Genomic DNA, 23,324 nt, shown 5'->3' on the forward strand with positions numbered 1-23,324 from the left:
TCGCCTTTTTAATAAGCTGTCCAGTTTTTAAAGAATAAATACATTGGAACGTACAAAATTTAACCAAGGAAGCTTTCATCCATAAATGATGGCTGGTGGCCCTCATTACAACCACAGCCTGTCACTCCCTGTTGGCTCTGGCCACCACCTCCCTCTGTGCCTGTGGTAACAGGGAGGAAAGGTGTGCATTGCACACATGCTTGTTTACTTAACTTTAAGCCTTCATGCTTTGGAAAATAAGGAGAGTGTGCATGTGTGTGTGTGTGCATGTGTGTGTATTTTAGCTCATGACTGAAAATTATGAGTACTCATGAGACAAAAACAGAACGTGTATGTTTCAGAATTTGAAAAATCTTGAAATTTCGTTCATATTTTATTTTAAAACTGTCTCTGTAGTATATTATTTTTTAGTACAATTTAGAAAAATATATTTTTTCTACTTCCCTGTCATGCAGTGACATTTCTAAATAGTCCATATTAAATATTAATAAAGAGGGCTAATTTAAGTTCAGGAACTATGTAGTAACTTGTTCATTAAAAAGTCATGGTGGGCTGGGCATGGTGGCTCATGCCTGTAATCCCAGCACTTTGAGAGGCTGAGGCCAGCAGATCACCTGAGGTCAGGAGTTCAAGACCAGCCTGACCAACATGGTGAAACCCTGTCTCTACTAAAAATACAAAACTTAGCCAGGCATGGTGGCGGGCACCTGTAGTCCCAGCTGCTTGGGAGGCTGAGGCAGGAGAATCCCTTGAACCTGGGAGGCGGAGGTTGCAGTGAGCCGAGATCATATCACTGCACTCCGGCCTGGGCAACTAAGTCTCCGTCTCAGGGGAAAAAAAAACCGTCATTTTTACCAGAAATTCAGGCCACAAATAAAGTGTTCACTCGAGACAAAGAAAAGTTCAATAGGTCCAAGAAAGAGAATTTCTCCCCTGTAGTGTCTCACAGGGCACCTCCTCACCCTTCTCTGTCACTTCCCATTGGTTCATGAGAACAGGGTTTGTGTCTTCTGAGCCCCTCACTTCCCCGGGCAGTGCTGCAGAAGCAGGAGAGGCAGGAGGCCCCATCCGTGCAGGCCATGCTGAAGCCAGTGAGTGGGGCACTGGAGCGCGATGTCCAGGGACTCCCTGAAGGCCTCCCTATGGATGGGAAGAACAAGAAGCAGCCTGCAGGAATGCTGTGCACGTCCATGCATCTTGCCGTGGAGCCATCACGAGCCTGTGTGTTTGCTGAGGGCCTCAGCACAGAGGGCGCCCTGCACTTTGTTCATTCCACCACGGCCAGCACTAACAGCCCTGGCACTCAGTAGGCACACGTGAGTGTTTGCTTTGTGAGTAAATGTTTGAGAAGACCCAGCAGGATTCCAGCACCTGGGTTTGTCATGGGAAGGTGGTGTCTACACTCCCCTCTGCCTGCTGCCTGCTGGTAGGACTGACTCCACCCGATCTCAGCCACGCTGTGGGGTTCCCTCATCTGACAATGGGCTCACACCACTGGGCTGTAAGAAGGAAACAGAGGAGGGAGGTGAAGGGAGGAGCTCATGGCTGCCATATGCACATTTAGCGCATCCTCATGATCATTTTCCTCTCCACCGGGGACCATCTGGAGCGAGGGCACAGTGCTGCATTGAATGGCTTGTGCTTCCTTTCACACCCACACTGCGGGGCACGTCACCTGATTATAAGAACTGGTCATATATGATAGTGGCGGCAGTAGCTGTAACAACAACAGAGAACTAAATAAAGGCCATCACTCATTACGAGCTGGCTTTGTGCCAGGCTCTATCCTAAGTAATTCACGTTTCGGATCTATTTCACCTCCGCAGTGACCCTATGGAAGAGGCATTGTCATTATCCTAAGTAATTCACCTTTTGGATCTATTTCACCCCCGCAGTGACCCTATGGAAGAGGCACTGTCATTATCCTAAGTAGGTCACCTTTCGGATCTATTTCACCCTCGCAGTGACCCTATGGAAGAGGCACTGTCATTATCCTAAGTAATTCACCTTTCGGATCTATTTCACCCTCGCAGTGACGCTATGGAAGAGGCACTGTCATTATCCTAAGTAATTCACCTTTCGGATCTATTTCACCCTCGCAGTGATCCTATGGAAGAGGCACTGTCATTATCCTAAGTAACTTATGTTTCGGATCTATTTCACCCTCGCAGTGACCCTACGGAAGAGGCACTGTCATTATCCTAAGTAACTTATGTTTCAGATCTATTTCACCCCCGCAGTGACCCTATGGAAGAGGCACTGTCATTTCAACTGCACAGGGTACAGGACAGTAGGTAGGTGGGGCTTGTGCCACTGGCCGGGCTGAAGAGCTGCTGAGTGTGGGGCCGGGGCCTAAGCTTGGGAATGTCTGGCGCCCCACGCTGTCGACCAGGGCACTGTGCTATCCGTAAGGTGGGACCCATGGATCTGGGCACTGCGCTGCCCACAAGGTGGAATGGTTATCTGCGTTTACTCCAGGGATGCACAACCAGCATCCAGGGGCTCAGTGCTTCTTCTTGGTTATCTGAGATCAAACGAGACCAACCAATTGGCCTCGACCACCCAGGTGGGCACCCCCAGCAGCAGGCAGGACAGAGGGTGATCTGTGATCACAATGGGACTTCGCTTTTCATCCAGGTGAAGGCATCACTCACAGAACTGTCCCGAAATCTTCTCGGCTTCAGTGTCGGCCTTTTCTTCTCTGTAAACTGCTCCTGAGTCCCAGCCCCCAGACATCCAAGTTTCCAGTGCCCGTCCCTCTGATCCTGGCTGCCCGCACCATCTGTTTATAAAATTGTGTCTGATATACCAGGCAGGTCATCATAACACAACAGCATGCCTAAGTTTGCTCACTGATCTTTGTTTCCTTTTTCCATTTCAAAGAATAAAACATCATCATTAAAACAATGCTGTATCCTGGTAGTGAGAGGTGACAGCGTGCTGGCAGTACTCACAGCCCTCGCTCGCTCTCGGCGCCTCCTCTGCCTGGGCTCCCACTTTGGCGGCACTTGAAGAGCCCTTCAGCCCACCGCTGCACTGTGGGAGCCCCTCTCTGGGCTGGCCAAGGCTGGAGCCCACTCCCTCAGCTTGCAGGGAGGTGTGGAGGGAGAGGCACGAGCAGGAACAGGGGCTGCGTGCGGCGCTTGCGGGCCAGCTGGAGTTCCGGGTGGGCGTGGGCTTGGCGGGCTCCGCACTCAGAGCAGCCGGCCCTGCCGGCCCCGGGCAATGAGGGACTTAGCACCCGGGCCAGCAGCTGCGGAGGGTGTACTGGGTCCCCCAGCAGTGCCAGCCCACCAGCGCTGCGCTTGATTTCTCACTGGGCCTTGGCTGCCTTCCAGCGGGGCAGGACTTAGGACCTGCAGCCCGCCACGCCTGAGCCTCCCACCCCCTCCATGGGCTCCTGTGCGGCCCAAGCCTCCCCAATGAACACCGCCCCCTGCTCCACAGCGCCCAGTTCCATCGACCACCCAAGGGCTGAGGAGTGCGGGGACATGGCGCGGGACTGGCAGGCAGCTCCACCTGCAGCCCCAGTGGGGGATCCACTGGGTGAAGCCAGCTGGGCTCCTGAGTCTGGTGGGGCCTTGGAGAACCTTTATGTCTAGCTCAGGGATTGTAAATACACCAATCGGCACTCTGTATCTAGCTCAAGGTTTGTAAACACGCCAATCAGCACCCTGTATCTAGCTCAGGGTTTGTGAATGCACCAATGGACACTCCGTATCTAGCTACTCTAGTGGGGCCTTGGAGAACTTTTGTGTCAATACTCTGTATCTAATCTGATGGGGACGTGGAGAACCTTTGTATCTAGCTCAGGGATTGTAAACGCACCAATCAGCACCCTGTCAAAACAGACCACTAGGCTCTACCAATCAGCAGGATGTGGGTGGGACCAGATAAGAGAATAAAAGCAGGCTGCCCGAGCCAGCAGTGGCAACCCGCTCTGGTCCCCTTCCACACTGTGGAAGCTTTGTTCTTTTGCTCTTTGCAATAAATCCTGCTACTGCTCACTCTTTGGGTCCACGCTGCTTTTATGAGCTGTAACACTCACCGCGAAGGTCTGCAGCTTCACTCCTGAGCCCAGCGAGACCACGAGCCCAACGGGAAGAACAACTCCAGACGCGCTGCCTTAAGAGCTGTAACACTCACCGCGAAGGTCTGCAGCTTCACTCCTGAGCCAGCGAGACCACGAACCCACCAGAAGGAAGAAACTCTGAACACATCCAAACATCAGACGGAACAAACTCCAGACGCGCTGCCCTAAGAGCTGTAACACTCACCGCGAGGGTCCGCGGCTTCATTCTTGAAGTCAGTGAGACCAAGAACCCACCAATTCTGGACACAGTAGCCTGCATGAATCCAGAGTGAAAATTATCTGGACTATCAAATGGAACATGGGTGGAGGCTGCACACCTGACAATGAACGGAGCAACAGAAGCCGTGGCCGCGCTTTTACCCAACACCAAAGTCGGCTCCTGTCCCTTTAGTCCACAGCTTCCTAAAACCAAGTGGCTCAGGGCCCGGGACACAGCATAATTTCTAAGTAACGTGAGAAAATGTTGAGATCTGTTGATAAAAGGAAGCCCAGAGCAGGCCCCCCAAGGTGGGCAAGAACCTGGGTGCGCAGGCATGGACCATGGCAGTGGAAGTTGAGGGTCTCCCAGGGGCTGGACAGCTGTGCTGAACGGGGTGAGAGAGAGGCGCTCCTCCCCCCAGCAGGGACCCACAGCCAGAAACCAGATGGATCAGGGCCAGAGCCGGCCTTGCAGTCCATGTTCTCTGATCCTAAGAGAACCATATTTTGTAAATGTCAAAGCCACATTTTAAACACACATGTGAACATGGGTAATTCACACTCCATGACCACGAGGGCCCCCCGCCAGCTCGAAAGTGCAGACGTGAGTGGAGCTTCATCCCACGCTGGGAGGTCACAGGGCTGAGTGTGCACAGGAATGACAGAAGCACTAGCTGAGATCTGAGACACGGTACAGCACTCAGCCCACACAGTGCAGCACTCAGACACTCAGACCCCAGCCCTGAGTCGCAGAAAGGCCTGGACACTGCAGGTGCTGTCTCATCCCCAGCACGAGGCGGGAGGCTTTATCCCCAGCACGAGGCGGGAGGCTTCATCCCCTGCACGAGGCGGGAGGCTGCCAGCCTCTCAGGCTCTCTTCCTCATTTTTAGAATGGAGTCCGACCTGCCCAGCAGAGTGGTGTTTGGAGCCACAGAACGCAGCAAAGTGCCCTCGCTTACACCCTGCAGAACTTTAATAGCAGCACCAGTATGAGCAGAAGAATCACCAGAGAACTTGTTTATATTTTACACAAGTTGACTGTAAAACATAATCATGTCTCAGAGGAAATGATTAATTCCACCAGAGGACAGACACCAAGGCTGACTGCAACAGGCCAGTGCTACCTTCACGCCCTAACTTTGGTGAAGACCCAAGCTCAGCTTCCCCAGCTGCGGCTGCACAGGCCCACACTCCAACAGGCCTGAGGAGCTTGTGTGGAAGCTGCAGGACTCCAGGGTGGATACCGTGGGGAAACGGATTCGCGCCTGAGCGGACGAGCTCAAAGGCTGTCTGCCGTGACTCTCCCTCCCACACCAACAATGCTGTTGATTAGAGTCACATGGGCGGCTCCTCCACTTCCAGAGCGAACACCCACCTGCAGCAGCAGACACTGGACACCAGCGAGGGGCCGACTGTCCTCCACCCATCCGTGGCCTCGGCATAGCAGCCATCAGCTGGACAGGCTGTTAGTCCTATAGGAATCCTTCCTACCCTGGAAAGTGCACACAGTAGGTGCTCAATTTCTGCTTGGAAATAAATGCATGTTTTGTTTGCTTCTGTTCAAGAGCTATTTCATCATCACTGGAAGAGATTTTGTATGTTTGGTTTGGTTTTGTTGTTAAGGGCAAATGCAGAATTAACTTAGGAGAAAACACCGCAGAACCTCTTTCAGTGATGATAAAATAACTCTATAAAAATGTAAACACTGATTTAAAATACACAGTTGGGGTGGTGCTGAATGTACAAGGACACTTATACATCGCGCCTCTCCCTTCGGGCAGACAGCACGCAGGACACCTGCTTTCTGTCCAGGGAAGCAAGGCAGCTGCCTGTTACAGGTGCTGTAAAGTGTGTCTAATGGGCTTGATTATGGGCTCAAATGCCTCATGTTTGAGAAAACACATTTTAAGAGTTCACTTTACATAATGAGTGAAGTTACTGTTAAAAATTCAAAATACAATCAATTTGAAACAGAGATAGATTGTCTATAAAAATAAAACAGTCTAAAAGATTCTTACAGGCTAAATTTACTGGGACTAAGTCCTAACCTCTCAAAATTTAGTTTTCTATAACTATTCTGCATAAGACACTTGCGTTTTTACCTATAGCTGAAGAAAATGAAGATAAGAAGCCTGGCTCGGTCTCCACCTTTTCTCTCAGTTCATTCGAAGAGCGTCCTTCACACGTTGGGTCCCACGTTTCTCTGGGTGTGAGCCTTGGTGTATCACCAGACTGACCACCTGACCCTGGACTTGCAGCCTTCAGAGCTCGAGGGACGCATGCCTGCTGCGTAAGGCCACCCATCTGTGGAACTAAGGCCACCCATCTGTGGAACTGGGCTACGGCCTCCAGAGCTCGAGGGACGCATGTCTGCTGCATAAGGCCACCCATCTGTGTGCTGCGTAAGGCCACCCATCTGTGGAACTGGGCCACCCATCTGTGGAACTAAGGTCACCCATCTGTGGAACTGGGCTATGGCAGCCCACACTGACTAAAACGAGGTCTTCAGAGCCAGGTTAGTGTGCTGAGGTCATGTACACCCTGAAGGTCTCGTGCCTTTAAAACCTTCTCCATCCACTCTTTCCACCAGGCATGCCTGGCTCCTCCCTCTTTGGGGATTAATTTGGCCCAATACGAATGATGTCACTGATAGTTCTCCCCTTTCAGCATCAGGAAAACTCAGTGACTTTGGTTCATGTTTAGTTGTAATGGGGAGGGTGCCAGGAAATTGAGGTGAGGGTTTCATGGTAAAATGACTCTGGCCACAGCTGTGGTTGTGGGGCTAGGAGCACAGGGATCCCAGGATGCACTGAGGAATCCGACGCAGGTGGCAGAGACACAAGATCAGTGCCCGGGCTGCAGGCAGGACAGGGAGACGCCCTCCATCACTGCGCTGCTTTCCTCTACAGCGATCCAGCACCTCCAGCAGCAGGCAGGACAGGGAGACGCCCTCCATCACTGCACCACTTTCCTCTACAGCGATTCAGCACCTCCACGGCAGGACAGGGAGACGCCCTCCATCCTGCACCGCTTTCCTCTACAGCGATCCAGCACCACCAGCAGCAGGTAGGACAGGGAGATGCACTCCATCACTGCACCACTTTCCTCTACAGCGATTCAGCACCTCCATGGCAGGACAGGGAGATGCTCTCTATCACTGAACTGCTTTCCTCTACAGCGATCCAGCACCTCCAGCACCAGGCAGGACAGGGAGACGCCCTCCATCACTGTACCGCCTTCCTCTACAGCGATTCAGCACCTCCACGGCAGGACAGGGAGACGCCCTCCATCACTGCACTGCTTTCCTCTACAGCGGTCCAGCACCGCCAGCTTAAGAAGCCCCTCCTGTTCATTTTCATCACAAACTCTGATAGCCTATGAAATCTCCACACACAAAGGAAAGAAAAATCAAATTAATGTTTAAAGCAGACAACTTGTTACGAATTTATCTTGCTTGGATACGAAGAAAAGATCTTAATGTCCAAAAGCGGAGACTTTGCAGCATCTTTTCATAGACAGGGCGCTAATCCCTTACAGTCAAAATGAAAAAAAACGAATAATCCTCAGAGGTGAAAAGAAAAGATCCTCGACTGAGAGGCTGCAGAGGGAGAAAAAGAGAGACAGAAAGACAGAGATAGGCAGAGACAGAGAGAGACAGAGATAGAGACAGAGACAGAGAGAAACACAGAGACAGAGATAGGCAGAGACAAAGAGAGACACAGACACAGAGAGACAGAGACAGAGAGACAGAGACAGAGAGAGACAGAGACAGAGAGACAGAGACAGAGAGAGAGAGAGAGACAGAGAGAGGCAGAGACAGAGAGAGACAGAGACAAAACCAGAGACTGAGAGGGACAGAGAGAGACAGAGGGAGGGGCAGAGAGACACAGAGAGAGGCAGAGACAGTGACAGAGAGACAGAGACAGGGAGAGACAGAGAGGGACTAACAGAGGCAGAGCTAGAGACAGAGACAGAGAGAGACAGAGACAGAGAGGGACAAAGAGAGAGACAGAGAGAGGCAGAGACAGAGAGAGACAGAGACAGAGAGACAGAGAGAGGCAGAGACAGAGAGAGACAGAGACAAAACCAGAGACTGAGAGGGACAGAGAGAGACAGAGGGAGGGGCAGAGAGACACAGAGAGAGGCAGAGACAGCAACAGAGAGGCAGAGACAGCGACAGAGAGACAGAGACAGGGAGAGACAGAGAGGGACTAACAGAGGCAGAGCTAGAGACAGAGACAGAGAGAGACAGAGACAGAGAGGGACAAAGAGAGAGACAGAGAGAGACAGAGACAGAGAGAGACAGAGAGACAGAGAGAGGCAGAGGCAGAGACAGAGAGAGACAGAGACAAAACCAGAGACTGAGAGGGACAGAGAGAGACAGAGGGAGGGGCAGAGAGACACAGAGAGAGGCAGAGACAGCAACAGAGAGGCAGAGACAGCGACAGAGAGACAGAGACAGGGAGAGACAGAGAGGGACTAACAGAGGCAGAGCTAGAGACAGAGACAGAGAGAGACAGAGACAGAGAGGGACAAAGAGAGAGACAGAGAGAGGCAGAGACAGAGAGAGACAGAGACAGAGAGACAGAGAGAGGCAGAGACAGAGAGAGACAGAGACAAAACCAGAGACTGAGAGGGACAGAGAGAGACAGAGGGAGGGGCAGAGAGACACAGAGAGAGGCAGAGACAGAGGCAGAGACAGCGACAGACAGAGACAGGGAGAGACAGAGAGGGACTAACAGAGGCAGAGCTAGAGACAGAGACAGAGAGAGACAGAGACAGAGAGGGACAAAGAGAGAGACAGAGAGAGACAGAGACAGAGACAGAGAGAGACAGAGAGACAGAGAGAGGCAGAGGCAGAGACAGAGAGAGACAGAGACAAAACCAGAGACTGAGAGGGACAGAGAGAGACAGAGGGAGGGGCAGAGAGACACAGAGAGAGGCAGAGACAGTGACAGAGAGACAGAGACAGGGAGAGACAGAGAGGGACTAACAGAGGCAGAGCTAGAGACAGAGACAGAGAAAGACAGAGACAGAGAGGGACAAAGAGAGAGACAGAGAGAGGCAGAGACAGAGAGAGACAGAGACAGAGAGACAGAGAGAGGCAGAGACAGAGAGAGACAGAGACAAAACCAGAGACTGAGAGGGACAGAGAGAGACAGAGGGAGGGGCAGAGAGACACAGAGAGAGGCAGAGACAGCAACAGAGAGGCAGAGACAGCGACAGAGAGACAGAGACAGGGAGAGACAGAGAGGGACTAACAGAGGCAGAGCTAGAGACAGAGACAGAGAGAGACAGAGACAGAGAGGGACAAAGAGAGAGACAGAGAGAGACAGAGACAGAGAGAGACAGAGAGACAGAGAGAGGCAGAGGCAGAGACAGAGAGAGACAGAGACAAAACCAGAGACTGAGAGGGACAGAGAGAGACAGAGGGAGGGGCAGAGAGACACAGAGAGAGGCAGAGACAGCAACAGAGAGGCAGAGACAGCGACAGAGAGACAGAGACAGGGAGAGACAGAGAGGGACTAACAGAGGCAGAGCTAGAGACAGAGACAGAGAGAGACAGAGACAGAGAGGGACAAAGAGAGAGACAGAGAGAGGCAGAGACAGAGAGAGACAGAGACAGAGAGACAGAGAGAGGCAGAGACAGAGAGAGACAGAGACAAAACCAGAGACTGAGAGGGACAGAGAGAGACAGAGGGAGGGGCAGAGAGACACAGAGAGAGGCAGAGACAGAGGCAGAGACAGCGACAGACAGAGACAGGGAGAGACAGAGAGGGACTAACAGAGGCAGAGCTAGAGACAGAGACAGAGAGAGACAGAGACAGAGAGGGACAAAGAGAGAGACAGAGAGAGACAGAGACAGAGACAGAGAGAGACAGAGAGACAGAGAGAGGCAGAGGCAGAGACAGAGAGAGACAGAGACAAAACCAGAGACTGAGAGGGACAGAGAGAGACAGAGGGAGGGGCAGAGAGACACAGAGAGAGGCAGAGACAGCGACAGAGAGGCAGAGACAGCGACAGAGAGACAGAGACAGGGAGAGACAGAGAGGGACTAACAGAGGCAGAGCTAGAGACAGAGACAGAGAGACAGAGACAGAGAGGGACAAAGAGAGAGACAGAGAGAGGCAGAGACAGAGAGAGGCAGAGGCAGAGACAGACTCAGAGACAGAGGAGCACCCGGGGAATCTCGGAAGCAGCGTCACACAGTGCGGGTGGGGACCACTGCCCCGGAGAAAGCGTAAGGGAGCCTAGAGAAGTGAGTCGGGAGAATGACACAGATGCAGAATGATTTCTCAAGAATGATTCTGAATTCCCAGGAAAGAAGGAGCAGATGCAGTTCCACCCAGAGAAGGCAACTCAGAGCTGCTCCGCACATCTGTTGGATGGGGAGGGGTGTCAGGGTGCCTCCGAAAATCAGCAGCCCTTGTTCTCTATCAGAGCAAACTCAGGAGAGCTACCTTAGGTAGTCATTCATCCGCTTAGCAGTGGGTCCACCCTGATTCACCTACGTGCCCGTGGAGGGGGCGGCCCAGGGCTGGGCACCACGGAAGACACCCCCACCAGAACTGCCGGGTGTTGAAGGCAGCACTGGCTTCTGAGAAGACTTAAGAGACCTCCAGATCTTAAACACGTGGCCCCTGCCCTTATCAGAGTAGGACACATGCCAGAGAACTGGGCGTTTGTAGAGATCTAAGTGGAATGGGATTATTCTCTTTCTGTCAACATGAACACCCTAATCTTCTATCGTCAAAAGAAAGTTTTCAGAAAATTTAAAGATGGCGTAATGAGAAAGAAACAGCAGCTCTGTCACCTGCTAGCAGCCAGCAGGGCTGTGGGGTTCCTCTGAAAAACACAGAGTCCCACATGTCATCAACCTCAGACCGGGGCTCTCCAGGGACATGAGGGAACAAGGCAGAGCAGCAGCAGGGGACACACGACATGCCGTCCAACCACAAAGGTCCCATAGGTCCCTGGCGGGCTGCTGGCCTGAGGGAGGGGCTGCTGCTCCCACAAGCCTGGCCTGGATCCTGCCACTTCCTGTCTCATGCTCCTGGATAGAAATTAAGCCAGACACTGCTGACACAGCCCACGCTCTGACGGCACCCAGTGCAGGGTGAGCCCTGATCTCCTGGCCCTTCCTAGAACCACCCAACACATTCCCATATTCCACAACAAGCCCCCTTTCCTGAGGCCCCACAGCTGCCAGGACACTGTCTCCCTGGAAGCCCGGGTAAGGAGTGCCCTGTGTGCGGGACGTGCGAGCTCAGAGCATCGAGTGCTGTGCTCTTGGGATGGACGAACTCCAGAAAACTCACCACAGGATTCTTTTTGGTATGACTATTTAAACATGATACTCTCCTTTGCAAAACAAATTAGAGTATTTAGCAGTATAATTCTGACTTGCAGTATCACTTTTCAAAATCTGCTTATCTGCAGTAGGTCTGTTTCCATTATGACTACTATAGAGCCCATCTGCCTTCTCCTTCTGAAATAAGGTGAGTGCCTACAAAGCAAACGAAATTTTATTGTAACTCACAAAACATAATTTCATTGTATTTTTAAAAGACATGGTAGATGTGGGGCAAAAAGACCCCTAAGCTGAGGGTTTTGTTTCTTCCTCCCTTACCACTTAACTCCCTCCCTTTCCCCCTTCCTCTCCACCTCCCCTCCCCTCCCCTTGCCTCCCCTCCACTCCCCTCCCTTCCCTTTCTTTCCTTCTATGTTTTAGAAAAAAAAAAGAAAGTCAATTACTTTTAATCAACTTGAGGCCTGCCTAAAACAAGAGGCATGGACAGGGCTCCTGTGAGCAGATAAATAAAAAGCAGTTCCTCCTGTAAAGAGTTGCAAAGTGATGCACAGAAATTCTGTGGCACAGAGATTCTGGAGCTGTTTAATTGCTCATCTTTGGGGATAATCACTCAAATCTGAATCTCCTGCCTTCTGTTCAGTCATTCCTTATTCCACAAACCATTTGTATTAGTCCATTCTCACACTGCCATAGAGAAATACGCAAGACTGGATAATTTATAAGGAAAAGAGGCTTCCTTGGCTCTGGTGGTACAGGTTGTACAGGAAGCATGGCGACATCTGCTGGGACTCTGCGGAGGCCTCAGGAAACTTACAATCATGGCGGAAGGCAAAGGGGGAGCCAGCACTTGACATGGGCATAGCAGGAGTTGGAAGGAAAGAGGGCAGGTGCCATACACTTTTAAACAGCTGGTTCTCATGAGAACTCACTCACTATGACAACAGTACCGAGGGCTTGGTGCTAAACCACTCATGAGAAATCTGCCCCATGATCCAGTCACCTCCCACCAGGACCCACCTCCAGCACTGGGGATTATATTTCAACATGAGATTTGGGTGGAAACCCAGACCCAAACCGCATCACAATTAAAAATCACTGAACTCCTGCTGCTTCAAACCTCCTTTAAACGTACAGTTTTATTTTTTGTTACCTTCATAAACTATCTTAGAAAGCAGTAAAGTATTATATCATCTCCCACCCTACTTGGTTAAACCGGCAAAGAAGCCATCACAAGAGCCCCCATGAGTTACCTAGGTCATGGCCCCAAGAGGGTGAAGCGGGATTAGAAATCTCTTAGTTCCTATCCCCGTACTATTCCTTCATACCACCTGCTTCCCCAGGGGCACATCCCAGAGGCACCACAGCTCTTCCTCTTTTCTGAGCCTCTTGTGAAGCTTCCTCACTTGCAAAATGATTGTGGATACTTTTCAAGCACAGACATTTCTCTTGTTCTTAAGTATTTCTTCACTCTCTATTTTCTGAAACACACATGCTATGGGCAGGAGCCTGGCTCAAATCCAGCTTTGTCCAATGGTACCATGTGGAAGAACAGCCAACCATCATCCAAGCCACTTTTGTTTTAAAAGGATGAATTTCTAAGAAGCGTGGACGTGCTATGGGCTTTCCAGAGGGAAACAGAGGTTGAGACACTAGAGCAGGCAGAGTTCTAAGGCAGCCCCCCAGTTCTCAGACCTTGGTGGAAACATCTGCTCCAGTTATTCAATCAACAGAAACTAGGTGTTTCTGTGAAGGGATTCTGCAAATGCAATCAACGTCTCAACTCAGCTGACCTTGAGTTAGGGAGATTTATGCAGGGGTACAGCCTGAACACATGGCCCTTTACGTCTGGGTCTAGAGGTCAGAGTGAAGGAAGTCATAGATTGGAGGCTTATGGGGTTACCTGTTACCTGCTGCTGGCTTGAGAGCAGAGGGTGACCATGTCAATGAACATGGTGGTCTCTGGTGGTGGAGAGCAGCCCTTGGCTGACAAAGGTGGGGAACTGAGTCCTATAAAGCCAAGGGACTGAATTCTGCCAGCAACCCTGAGTGAGCCTTGAAGATGGGAACACAGCCCAGCCGACACCTTGATTTCAGCCTGGTGAGATCCCAAGCAGAGGACCAGCCTGGCGCTGCCGGACTCCTGACCCATGAGAACTGTGAGATAATAAAACAGTCTTGTGTTACCTGCTAAGTTTGCACGGGTCTGTTACATGGCAATAGAAAACTGATACGGTAAAGACAGACAAAACTCTAGCATCTCCACCACCATGGCCACCCCATCAACAATGCTTTTCTTCACCTGATGTCAGAGAAATGTCTGCATAACAGACATTTCTACATACAATGTACTACATTTCTACATAATAGAAATGTAGACTACATAATGCCTACATAAGCCAGTAGTCAGGATCGCATGATTATGCTAATTCACCTGTGATGCTGCATAATGACCTGCCGAGTGTCACAGGACAGGGGTTATTTTCCTGTTGGAGAACTTGAGGGAAAGCCCCACTCTGTGGCATCTGCTGATGTCCATTAGGAAGAATGCTTATGTTTTTATGTCTTCTTTAGTTTCATCTCAATATTCTCCCTTCAAATTCTTAGTGAACAATCTTTTCTGGTACTGTGTAGCCAATGATTTAATCCTCATTCACAATGACACATAATTTATCCAAATGCATAGTTCCCATTTTACCAAAGAACCACTTGAGTATAAGCTTGATCTGACAATGGAATGGAGGAAAATAACTTCTGCCAGTGCACGGGCTTGTAACATGTTGGAGGCAAATGGAAATAAAAACAGTTGCACTTATTACACATGATTTGTATCATATAAATACATATTTAAAATGAATTAGACTTAAGTATGCATCTACTCTTTATAGTCTTTTTTTTTTTTTTAAAAAGAACTGAGAAAACTAAGGAACCTCAACCATCATTGGTCTAATTACTTAACAAAAGAAAAGACCCAAGGGTGATGTCGGCACATGGTGGAATGGGAAGTCCCCCTGCTCATATTCCCCACAGCAACAATGAAGGGTGAAGGGTGAAGGGGAAGCAAGCTTGGCCCTCTTTCACATGACAGCAGGAGAGAGAAGAGTGATGAGTGAAAGGGAAAGAGCCCCTTACAAAACCATCAGATCTCATGAGAATTCACTCGCTATCATGAGAACAACATGGGGGAACTACCCCCATGATCCAATCATCTCCCACCAGGTCTCTCCCTAGGCATGTGGGATCATGAAGATTACAATTCAAGATGAGATTTGGGTGGAGACACAAAGCCTAACCACATTACTACTGTTCACACAAGGACCCAGAGGGACTCTCCTGTCTGTGCCTCCAGCATGCTGGCGGGTTCCCATCCCACTGTAGACGCTGAATGGGCCCTGGACAATTATATGTCAACAGATTAGATAACCTGAGAAAATCAACAAATGGGATCTAATTAAACTAATGGGATCTAATTAAACTAAAGAGCTTCTGCACAGCAAAAGAAACTACCATCAGAGTGAACAGGCAACCTACAGAATGGGAGAAAATTTTGGCAATCTACTCATCTGACAAAGGGCTAATATCCAGAATCTACAAAGAACTCAAACAAATTTACAAGAAAAAAACAAACAACACCATCAAAAAGTGAGCGAAGGACATGAACAGACACTTCTCAAAAGAAGACATTTATGCAGCCAAAAATCACATGAAAAAATGCTCATCATCACTGGCCATCAGAGAAATGCAAATCAAAACCACAATGAGATACCATCTCACACCAGTTAGAATGGCAATCATTAAAAAGTCAGGAAACAACAGGTTTACACTGTTGGTGGGACTGTAAACTAGTTCAACCATTGTGGAAGACAGTGTGGTGATTCCTCAAGGATCTAGAACTAGAAACACCATTTGACCCAGCCATCCCACTACTGGGTATATACCCAAAGGACTATAAATCATGCTGCTATAAAGACACATGCACACGTATGTTCAATGTGGCACTATTCAAAATAGCAAAGACTTGGAACCAACCCGAATGTCCATCACTGATAGACTGGATTAAGAAAATGTGGCACATATACGTGATGAAATACCATGCAGCCATAAAAAATGATGAGTTCATGTCCTTTGTAGGGACATGGATGAAGCTGGAAACCATCATTCTCAGCAAACTATCACAAGGACAAAAAACCAAACACCGCATGTTCTCACTCATAGGTGGGAATTGAACAATGAGAACACCTGGACACAGGAAGGGGAACATCACACACCAGGGCCTGTCGTGGGGTTGGGGGAGGGGGGAGGGATAGCATTAGGAGATATACATAATGTAAATGATGAGTTAATTGGTGCAGCACACCAACATGGCACATGTATACATATGTAATGAACCTGCACGTTGTGCACATGTACCCTAGAACTTAAAGTATAATAAAAAAAAAAGAAAAAAAAGAAAAAAAAGAATTAGTGTAAAACATGCTTTTAAAAATGTTTAAAAAAATTCCTAGAAACATACAACCTATCACGATGGAATTAAGAGGAAACAGATCATCTAAATAAACTAATAACAGGTAAGGAGATCAAATCAGTAATAATAATTAACAAAAATAATAAATCTTTCATCAAAGAAAAGCTGAAGACCAGATGTCTTCACTGCTGAATTCTACCAAATAAATAGTGAAAAACTTATACCAATTCTTCTTAAATTCTTCACAAAAAATTGAAGAGTAGGGAACACTTCCAAACTCACCTTTATGAGGCCAGCATTATCCTAATACCAAAGCCAGATGAGAACCTTACAAGAAACAAAAATTACAGGCCAATATCCTTGATGAACATACGTGCAAACATCTTCATCAAAATACTAGTTACCTGAATTCAATAGCACATTAAAAAGATCAGTCACCATGATCAAGTGGGATTCATGCCTTGGATGCAAGGATGGTCCAACACATGCAAATCAATAAATCTAATTCACCATATTAACAAAATGAAAGACAAAAACCATAACATTGTATCAATAGATGCAGAAAAATATTTGACAAAATTCATTATCCTTTCATCATCAAATCTCTCAACAAATTAGGTATGAAGGGAATGTACTTCAACACAATAAAGACCACGTGTGACAAGCCCACGTCTAATATCATACTTAATGATGAAAAGCTGAAAGGTTTTCCCTTAAAATCCAGAACAAGATAAATATGTGCACTCTCACCACATCTATACAACATAGTACTGGAAGTGCTAACAAGAACAATTATGAAAAAGAAATAAAACACATCTAAATAGAAAAGGAAGAAGTGAAATTGTCTCTTTGCTGATGACATAAGCTTATATATAGAAAACTCTAAAGACTCAAAAAAACTGTTAGACTTAATAAAGGAATTTAGAAAATTTGCAGGATACAAAACAACACTCAGAAATTAGTAGTATTTTGTTCACTAATAATGAACTATACAAAAAAGAAATTAATAAAACAATCCCATTTACAGTAGTATAAAAATATAAAATACCTAGGAGTAAATTTAACGAAAGAGATGAAAGATCTGTACAATGAAAAATATACATTGATAAAGGAAATTGTAGATGACACACAAAAATGGAAAGATATCCTGCATTCATGGATTGGAAGAGTTAATGTTGTTTAGATACCATACTACTTAAAATGATATACAAATTCTATGAAGTCTCTATCAAATTCCAATGATATTTTTCAAAGAAATAGAAAACACAATCCTAAAATGTATATGGAACCATAAAACACTCTGAATATCCAAAATATCTTGAGCATAAAAAGCAAAGATGGAGGCATCACACTACCTGATTTCAAAACATATTACAAAGCTATAATAATCAAAACAGCAAGGCACAAGCATAAACACAGGTACATTGGCCAATGGAACAGAATAAAAAGCCAGAAATAAACCCACAGATCTACGGTCAATTGATTTCAACAAAAGTGCCAGGAACATATCATGAGGAAATGACAGTCTCTTCCATATATGGTGTTCAGAGAACTGGATATCCACATGTGGAAGAATGAAACCAGAAGCTTATCTCACACCATATGCAAAAATCAACTCAAAATGGATTAAGGACTTAAATGTAAGACCTGAAACTATAAAACTATAAAAGAAAATATAGGGAAAAGCTCCACGACTTTTATTTGGTTAATGATTTCTTGAATATGACCCAAAAGCACAGGTGACAAAAGAAACAATATCTTTGTGAGGTTTGCATGTTTGCTCTGTGTCTGTCTGCATGGGTTTTTCTAAGCACTCTGGTTTCCTCCCCACAAAGACATGCAGGAAAGGTTAATTGCTGTGTCCAAATGGTCCCAGGCTGAGTGGCTGTGGGCGTGTGTGAGCCATCCTGCAGTGGGATGGCATCCTGTCCAGGGCTGTTGCCCAGCTTGAGCCCTGAGCTTCCAGCACAGACTCCAGTCTCCCCAACCCTGAATGAAATAATTGGGCAAATAATTATCTTACTTGTTTTTATTAATCTTTCTTAAATGTATGCAAAGCTCATATTTATTTCAATGTTTAATATTTGAAGTGTTTTGGTCTTTATTTAGAAGTTTGGTGATATTTTGTGACCAAAAATATGCTGTAAGAATCTAACTCTTATTTATAGCTATTAGCCTATGGGAAAATTGGTTTCTTTATACATCTTTTCACTCCAAGTTGCAGTTTCTGAGGACCAATCAATGATGTTAAGTGAGTAAGTACTATATTGTATATTTCAAAATTGCTAAAAGAGTAGATTTTAAATATTTTCACTACAGAAATGCTAAGCATGTGATGTTACTGACATGCCAAGTGGCTTGATTTAATTATTCCACAATGCAAACATGTATTGAAATATAACATTGTACATTAATTATATACGATTATTATTTGTCAATTTTTAGAAAGGACCCAGAAGGTGGTGGTTATAGATTGAGGTCCTATACTTGGACAAGGACAGAGTCAGAGGGGACACCCACAGGATACTGGCTTCCAACCTCTTCATCCTATTTATGTTTCCATTATATGATATCTAAAGGTTCCTCCTGGGCTACAGCTTACAGCTTTTGTTTTAAGATTCTAAAACCTGTTTGATTTAGAATTGACAATTTCTAAACTTATTCCTTACCCTCCTTAGACTGAGGAGCCCTCAGGAGAAGATACACAGGAATTTTAGAACTCCATCCACTGGGATCAACACACCCAAGTCTCTTCTCTTTTTCATCCATTTTAAGATGAGACTTGAGGAGCTTACAGGTAAGGTGGAGCTAAGAACAGCATCTCAGCCTCTAAATGGGACTTTGCACAAATATGTTTCAGAACAAACAGGCTTTATAAAATTCATAGCTTAAGCCCTTATGCGATTTATTATTTGCCCTTTCCTGCCCATACTAAATCTTGCTTAAAAATCATAAAAAAGTCAGCAAAGCTAGTAAGATATATTTGCCTTTATAAAACAAAATATTCTTGTCTTATGAAAAATTATAAACTTTTCAGTTTGCTGTTACAGTGTGTATTGGTCTGTTCTTGCTGCTATAAAGAAATACCTGAGAATGGGTAATTTATAAAGAAAGGAGGCTTAACCGGCTCACAGTTGTGTAGTCTACATAGGAAGCATGGCAGCTTCTGCTTCTAGGAAAGCCTCAGGAAACTTCCAATCATGGTGGAAGGCAGAAGGTGAGCGAGACACCTTACATGGTAGGAGCAGGAGTGAGAGAGAGAGAGAGAGTGGGGAGGTGCCACACAGTTTTAAATGACCAGATATCAGGAGAACCCACTCACTGTCAGAAGCACAGCACCAAGGGAGATTTTGCTAACCCATTCATGAGAATCTACCCCATGATCTAATCACATCAGGCCCCACCTCCAACATTGGGGAATACATTTCCACATGAGCTTTGGGTGGGGACACAGATCCAAACCAAATCAGTGTGTGATAGCTTTTGTAACAAACATAATCTGAGGCTCAGGCAGTTGGCTGACTTCTTGGGTTCCATTTCATTCTCCTGGATGTCATGTATTTATCCCAATGATTGTGGTATGAATGGCTTAGTGGGTCAAAATATTTTGTCACCAAGAATAACACATGTGTTTCTACATGTTCTCAAGCTGCCAGAATGGGTTATCAAGTCTGCATTTAGTTAAGAATTACTAGTGATATGGTTTGGTTGTACCCCTGCCCAAATCTCATCTTGAATTGTAGCTCCCATAATTCCCATGTGTCATGAGAGGGACCTGGTGGGAGGTAATTGAATAATGGGGGTGGGTTTTTTCCATGCTGTTCTCATGACAGTGAATAAGAATCACGAGATCTGATGGTTTTATAAAGGGCAGTTTCCCTGCACACATGCTCTTCCCTGCCACCATGTAAGACATGCCTTTGCTCCTCCTTTGCCTTCTGACATGATTGTGAGGCCTCCCCAGTCATGTAGAACTGTGAGTCCATTAAACCTCTGTTTCTTTATAAATTACCCAGTCTCAGGTTTTTCTTCATAGTAGTATGAAAATGGACTAATACAACTAGAGACCCTATCCTGTCCTCAGAGTGGGAGACATTCCATCTTATGACCTGAATTCATCCTTAAACCAAAGCTAGAACAGCCAATCTTCATCACATTCAATGGCAGATGGGCTAGGAAGTGTGTAATGAAGTTCAGTGGCTCTATTTTTCTAAAAACCCATTTAATTCATATACGCTAATAGACAAATATCATTTCATGCACTATTTCACTCTTTGTCAAGAGATACATGCCCAGATCTCTACTTGGTTCCCAAATTAACCCCAAACCAAAGAAACATGTTGTAAGAAAGCCACACGCACACATTTTAAAAGGAATTCACAGTTAGAGCACGAACGGTTAAAACATTTTGCTATATTTTACAAATGGCTATTTACCTATCCATCTATCTATATCTCTGTAATCTATCTATATTTCAGCCCCTCTATCACTGCAATAATTCATCTATATATCTACAGTCAGATGTTACTTAATGATGGGGATACATTCTGAGAGGTGTGTCATTAGGTGATTTTGTCATTGTGTTTACATCGTAGGGTGCACTTACAGAAACCTAGATGATACAGGCTACTACACACCTAGGCTACATGGTATAGCCTATTGGTCCTAGGCTACAAACCTGTACAGCATGCGACTATGCTGAATACTTACACAACTGTAACACAATCGTATTTGTGTATCTAAATACACAAAAGCAAGTATCTGTGTATTTAAGCACATCTAAACTTAGAAAAGTGAAAGTAAAAATAGGGTATAAAAGTTAAAAAATGACACACCTGTGCAGGAAACTCACCATGAATAGAGCCTTCAGGACTGGAAGTTGTTCTGGGTGAAGCCATGAGTGAGGAGTGAGTGAATGTGAAGGTCCAGGACATTACTGTTTCCTTTTATATGACTGGCAGTGCAGTAGGTTTGTCTATGTCAACATCACCACAAACACGTGAGTCATATCTTTCACTGTGAGGTTACGATGGTTGATGTCACCAGGCAGTAGGGATTTTCAGCTCCGTTACAATCTAATGGGACCACCATAGCATATGTGGTCTGTCCTTGACCAAAACATTATTATGCAGAACATTATCTATCTGTCTGTCTGTCTATCTACCTATCCATCCATCCATCCACTTTATCTATCATCTATCTATCCACCCATATTCACCTACCTGTCTTTCCTCTTCTCTAGCAATACACACATCTTTTACTAGGTTTGTCTCTCTTTACCAAAGATGGGCACAAATCTGAAAATCAAGCTTACTGTCCCTGTTCCTGCAATGGGATCATAAACATCCTTCCGCAAACATGAACATCCTTTGTGAGAGGCTGTACAGCTAATACCAATTAATATAGAAAACCTAATTCTAACACTTCATGAAAAGCAATGTTTGCTAGACTTTTCCTTCCATTTAAGGACCAGTAAAGGGAATTTCAGGTTGTACTGTCTGCCCACCATACATACTATAGCCACACACATTCATACAGACCACACACACCACGGCCACACACATTCACACAGACCACACACACTATAGCCACACACATTCACACAGATGCACACACATTGTGGGAAGTACAGTGCTCAATTAAAAAAAAATTCCTTTGCTGACAGAAGGTTTGCTATTTCTACACATCTGTCTAAAGAACAGAAAAAGGAAATTCACCAACTCATTACTTGTGGGCCTTTCCACAGTGATTAAATAGCACAATTAGCCAAGCATACATTTTTCTACTCGAAAAGCTACAGAAACATCAACTTTTATAGTTACATCTTTGAAATTATTTAATTAACCAAGCTCACAAGCTAGTTAGCATTTATTTAACATAGGTGCTGGTCTAACCCCCTCATCTTATTACTGAAGAGAAAGAGGCCCACAGAGTTTAAGTGGCATTTCTAAAAACATCTGAGACTTGGACAAGAAGTCAGTCTTTATTTCCAGTCTAATTCTGTTAGCATTTAAAACTAAAAATAGAATTTCTTTTACTAATGACTGTTTCATGAGAAGTAACCATGCCACCTTGCCCTAGATAGAACTATTCTTAGTAATAAATTCACTGTTCTGATACCTGACTTCTCATTTTCTCTTTAACTTGTTTATTCCAAATGCTAAATCTACCAGAAGACAGCATGCACACTTGCTAATGTCACAGTCAAGCGCTCTGGAGTAACCAGTGGCCTGTAGGAACTGGCAAAAGTGCACGGGGTTCATCAAAGTTTCCCATCTCAGACAATGGTCACACACCTTAATTTTTCCGTTCCGGCTTTGTACCTTGAGATGCGAGCCATGGACAGAGGCACGGACAAGGTGTCCAGCCAGCGCTTCTCATACCTCGGGTCCTTAGCTATGGGCGAGGAAGGTGACGATGGGGCCTGTACAGAAGAAAGGAGAATGAAGCGTCACAGAGGCAGAGGAGGCTGCATGCAGGGAGAGGCATCTGCAGGCACCTGGAACACAGAACTCACGTCCAACACATTTCAACTGATAAAAAGCAAGTGAGATTGTTTCTGAAAGATCTGGAAAGAAAGAAGTGCTCTTCTACCCGGATTTAAGACATTTTCTCCCGCTGTTTTCCAACTGCAAATCGCACGAAAGAGAGGAAGCTGAAGGGAAGGAGAAGGAGAAGAGGGGCCTAAATTTGGAGGGAAAGTTGTAGACACAGCACTGGGCTCAGTGCATAGAGACCGTGAGAAAGACGCAAAACCAAAACAACCTGAAATGTCCACTCAGCGAGTTTAGGTCGAGAGACACACGATAGAATGGCTGATGACATTCCAACAGGCGTCCAGGTCATGGGTCTGCCTTGTTATTGGTAGCAAGGACTCTGTGCTGTGGTCAGAGCCGGGCCCAGATGGAAAAGTGGTGAGGCCTCGTCGGGTCTGCGGCTCTCGACAGGAAGCCCTTCTGGGAAGGTGAAGGAGCCATGCAATCACCACAGCACCAGGCAGCAGCCCCGCGAGCGTCCGACAACGAAAGGGTCGGAACACGCAACAGCCCCATGAGTGTCCAGCAAGGAAAAGGTCGGAACACGCAACAGCCCCGCAAGCGTCCAACAACGAAAGGGTCAGAGGTGGGTTCTGGGCCACAGGATCCACCCACCTCCCATTCCACGTTCTCAGAGAGGATCCTGAGCTCTCTGAGCCATCTTGATCTCAGAGCCGGGCTCGCTAGGAATGAACCAGGTGCTGCCGCCCCAGCAACCGGCA

The 23,324-nt window shown here is 46.5% G+C and overlaps 1 protein-coding gene across 11 annotated transcripts in view; it reads right to left on the reverse strand.

Annotated features, from left to right (window-relative positions):
- The window catches only part of SNTG2 (syntrophin gamma 2), a 408,896-nt gene that overhangs the window by 133,520 nt on the left and 252,052 nt on the right, over window positions 1-23,324 (reverse strand). For 9 of the 11 annotated variants that reach the window (XM_034952496.3, XM_055108322.2, XM_034952497.3 and 6 more), the window contains one exon: window positions 22,363-22,490. The exons of 1 other annotated variant lie outside the window; for it this stretch is intronic. In XM_034952496.3, coding sequence (XP_034808387.1) covers window positions 22,363-22,490 — 128 coding nt within the window. The remainder of the gene's footprint in view (window positions 1-22,362; window positions 22,491-23,324) is intronic. One more of the 11 variants, XM_034952491.3, reaches the window with a different exon arrangement.

The sequence above is a fragment of the Pan paniscus genome, chromosome 12, assembly GCF_029289425.2.
Source record: "Pan paniscus chromosome 12, NHGRI_mPanPan1-v2.0_pri, whole genome shotgun sequence".
Taxonomy (NCBI): Eukaryota; Metazoa; Chordata; class Mammalia; order Primates; family Hominidae; genus Pan; species Pan paniscus.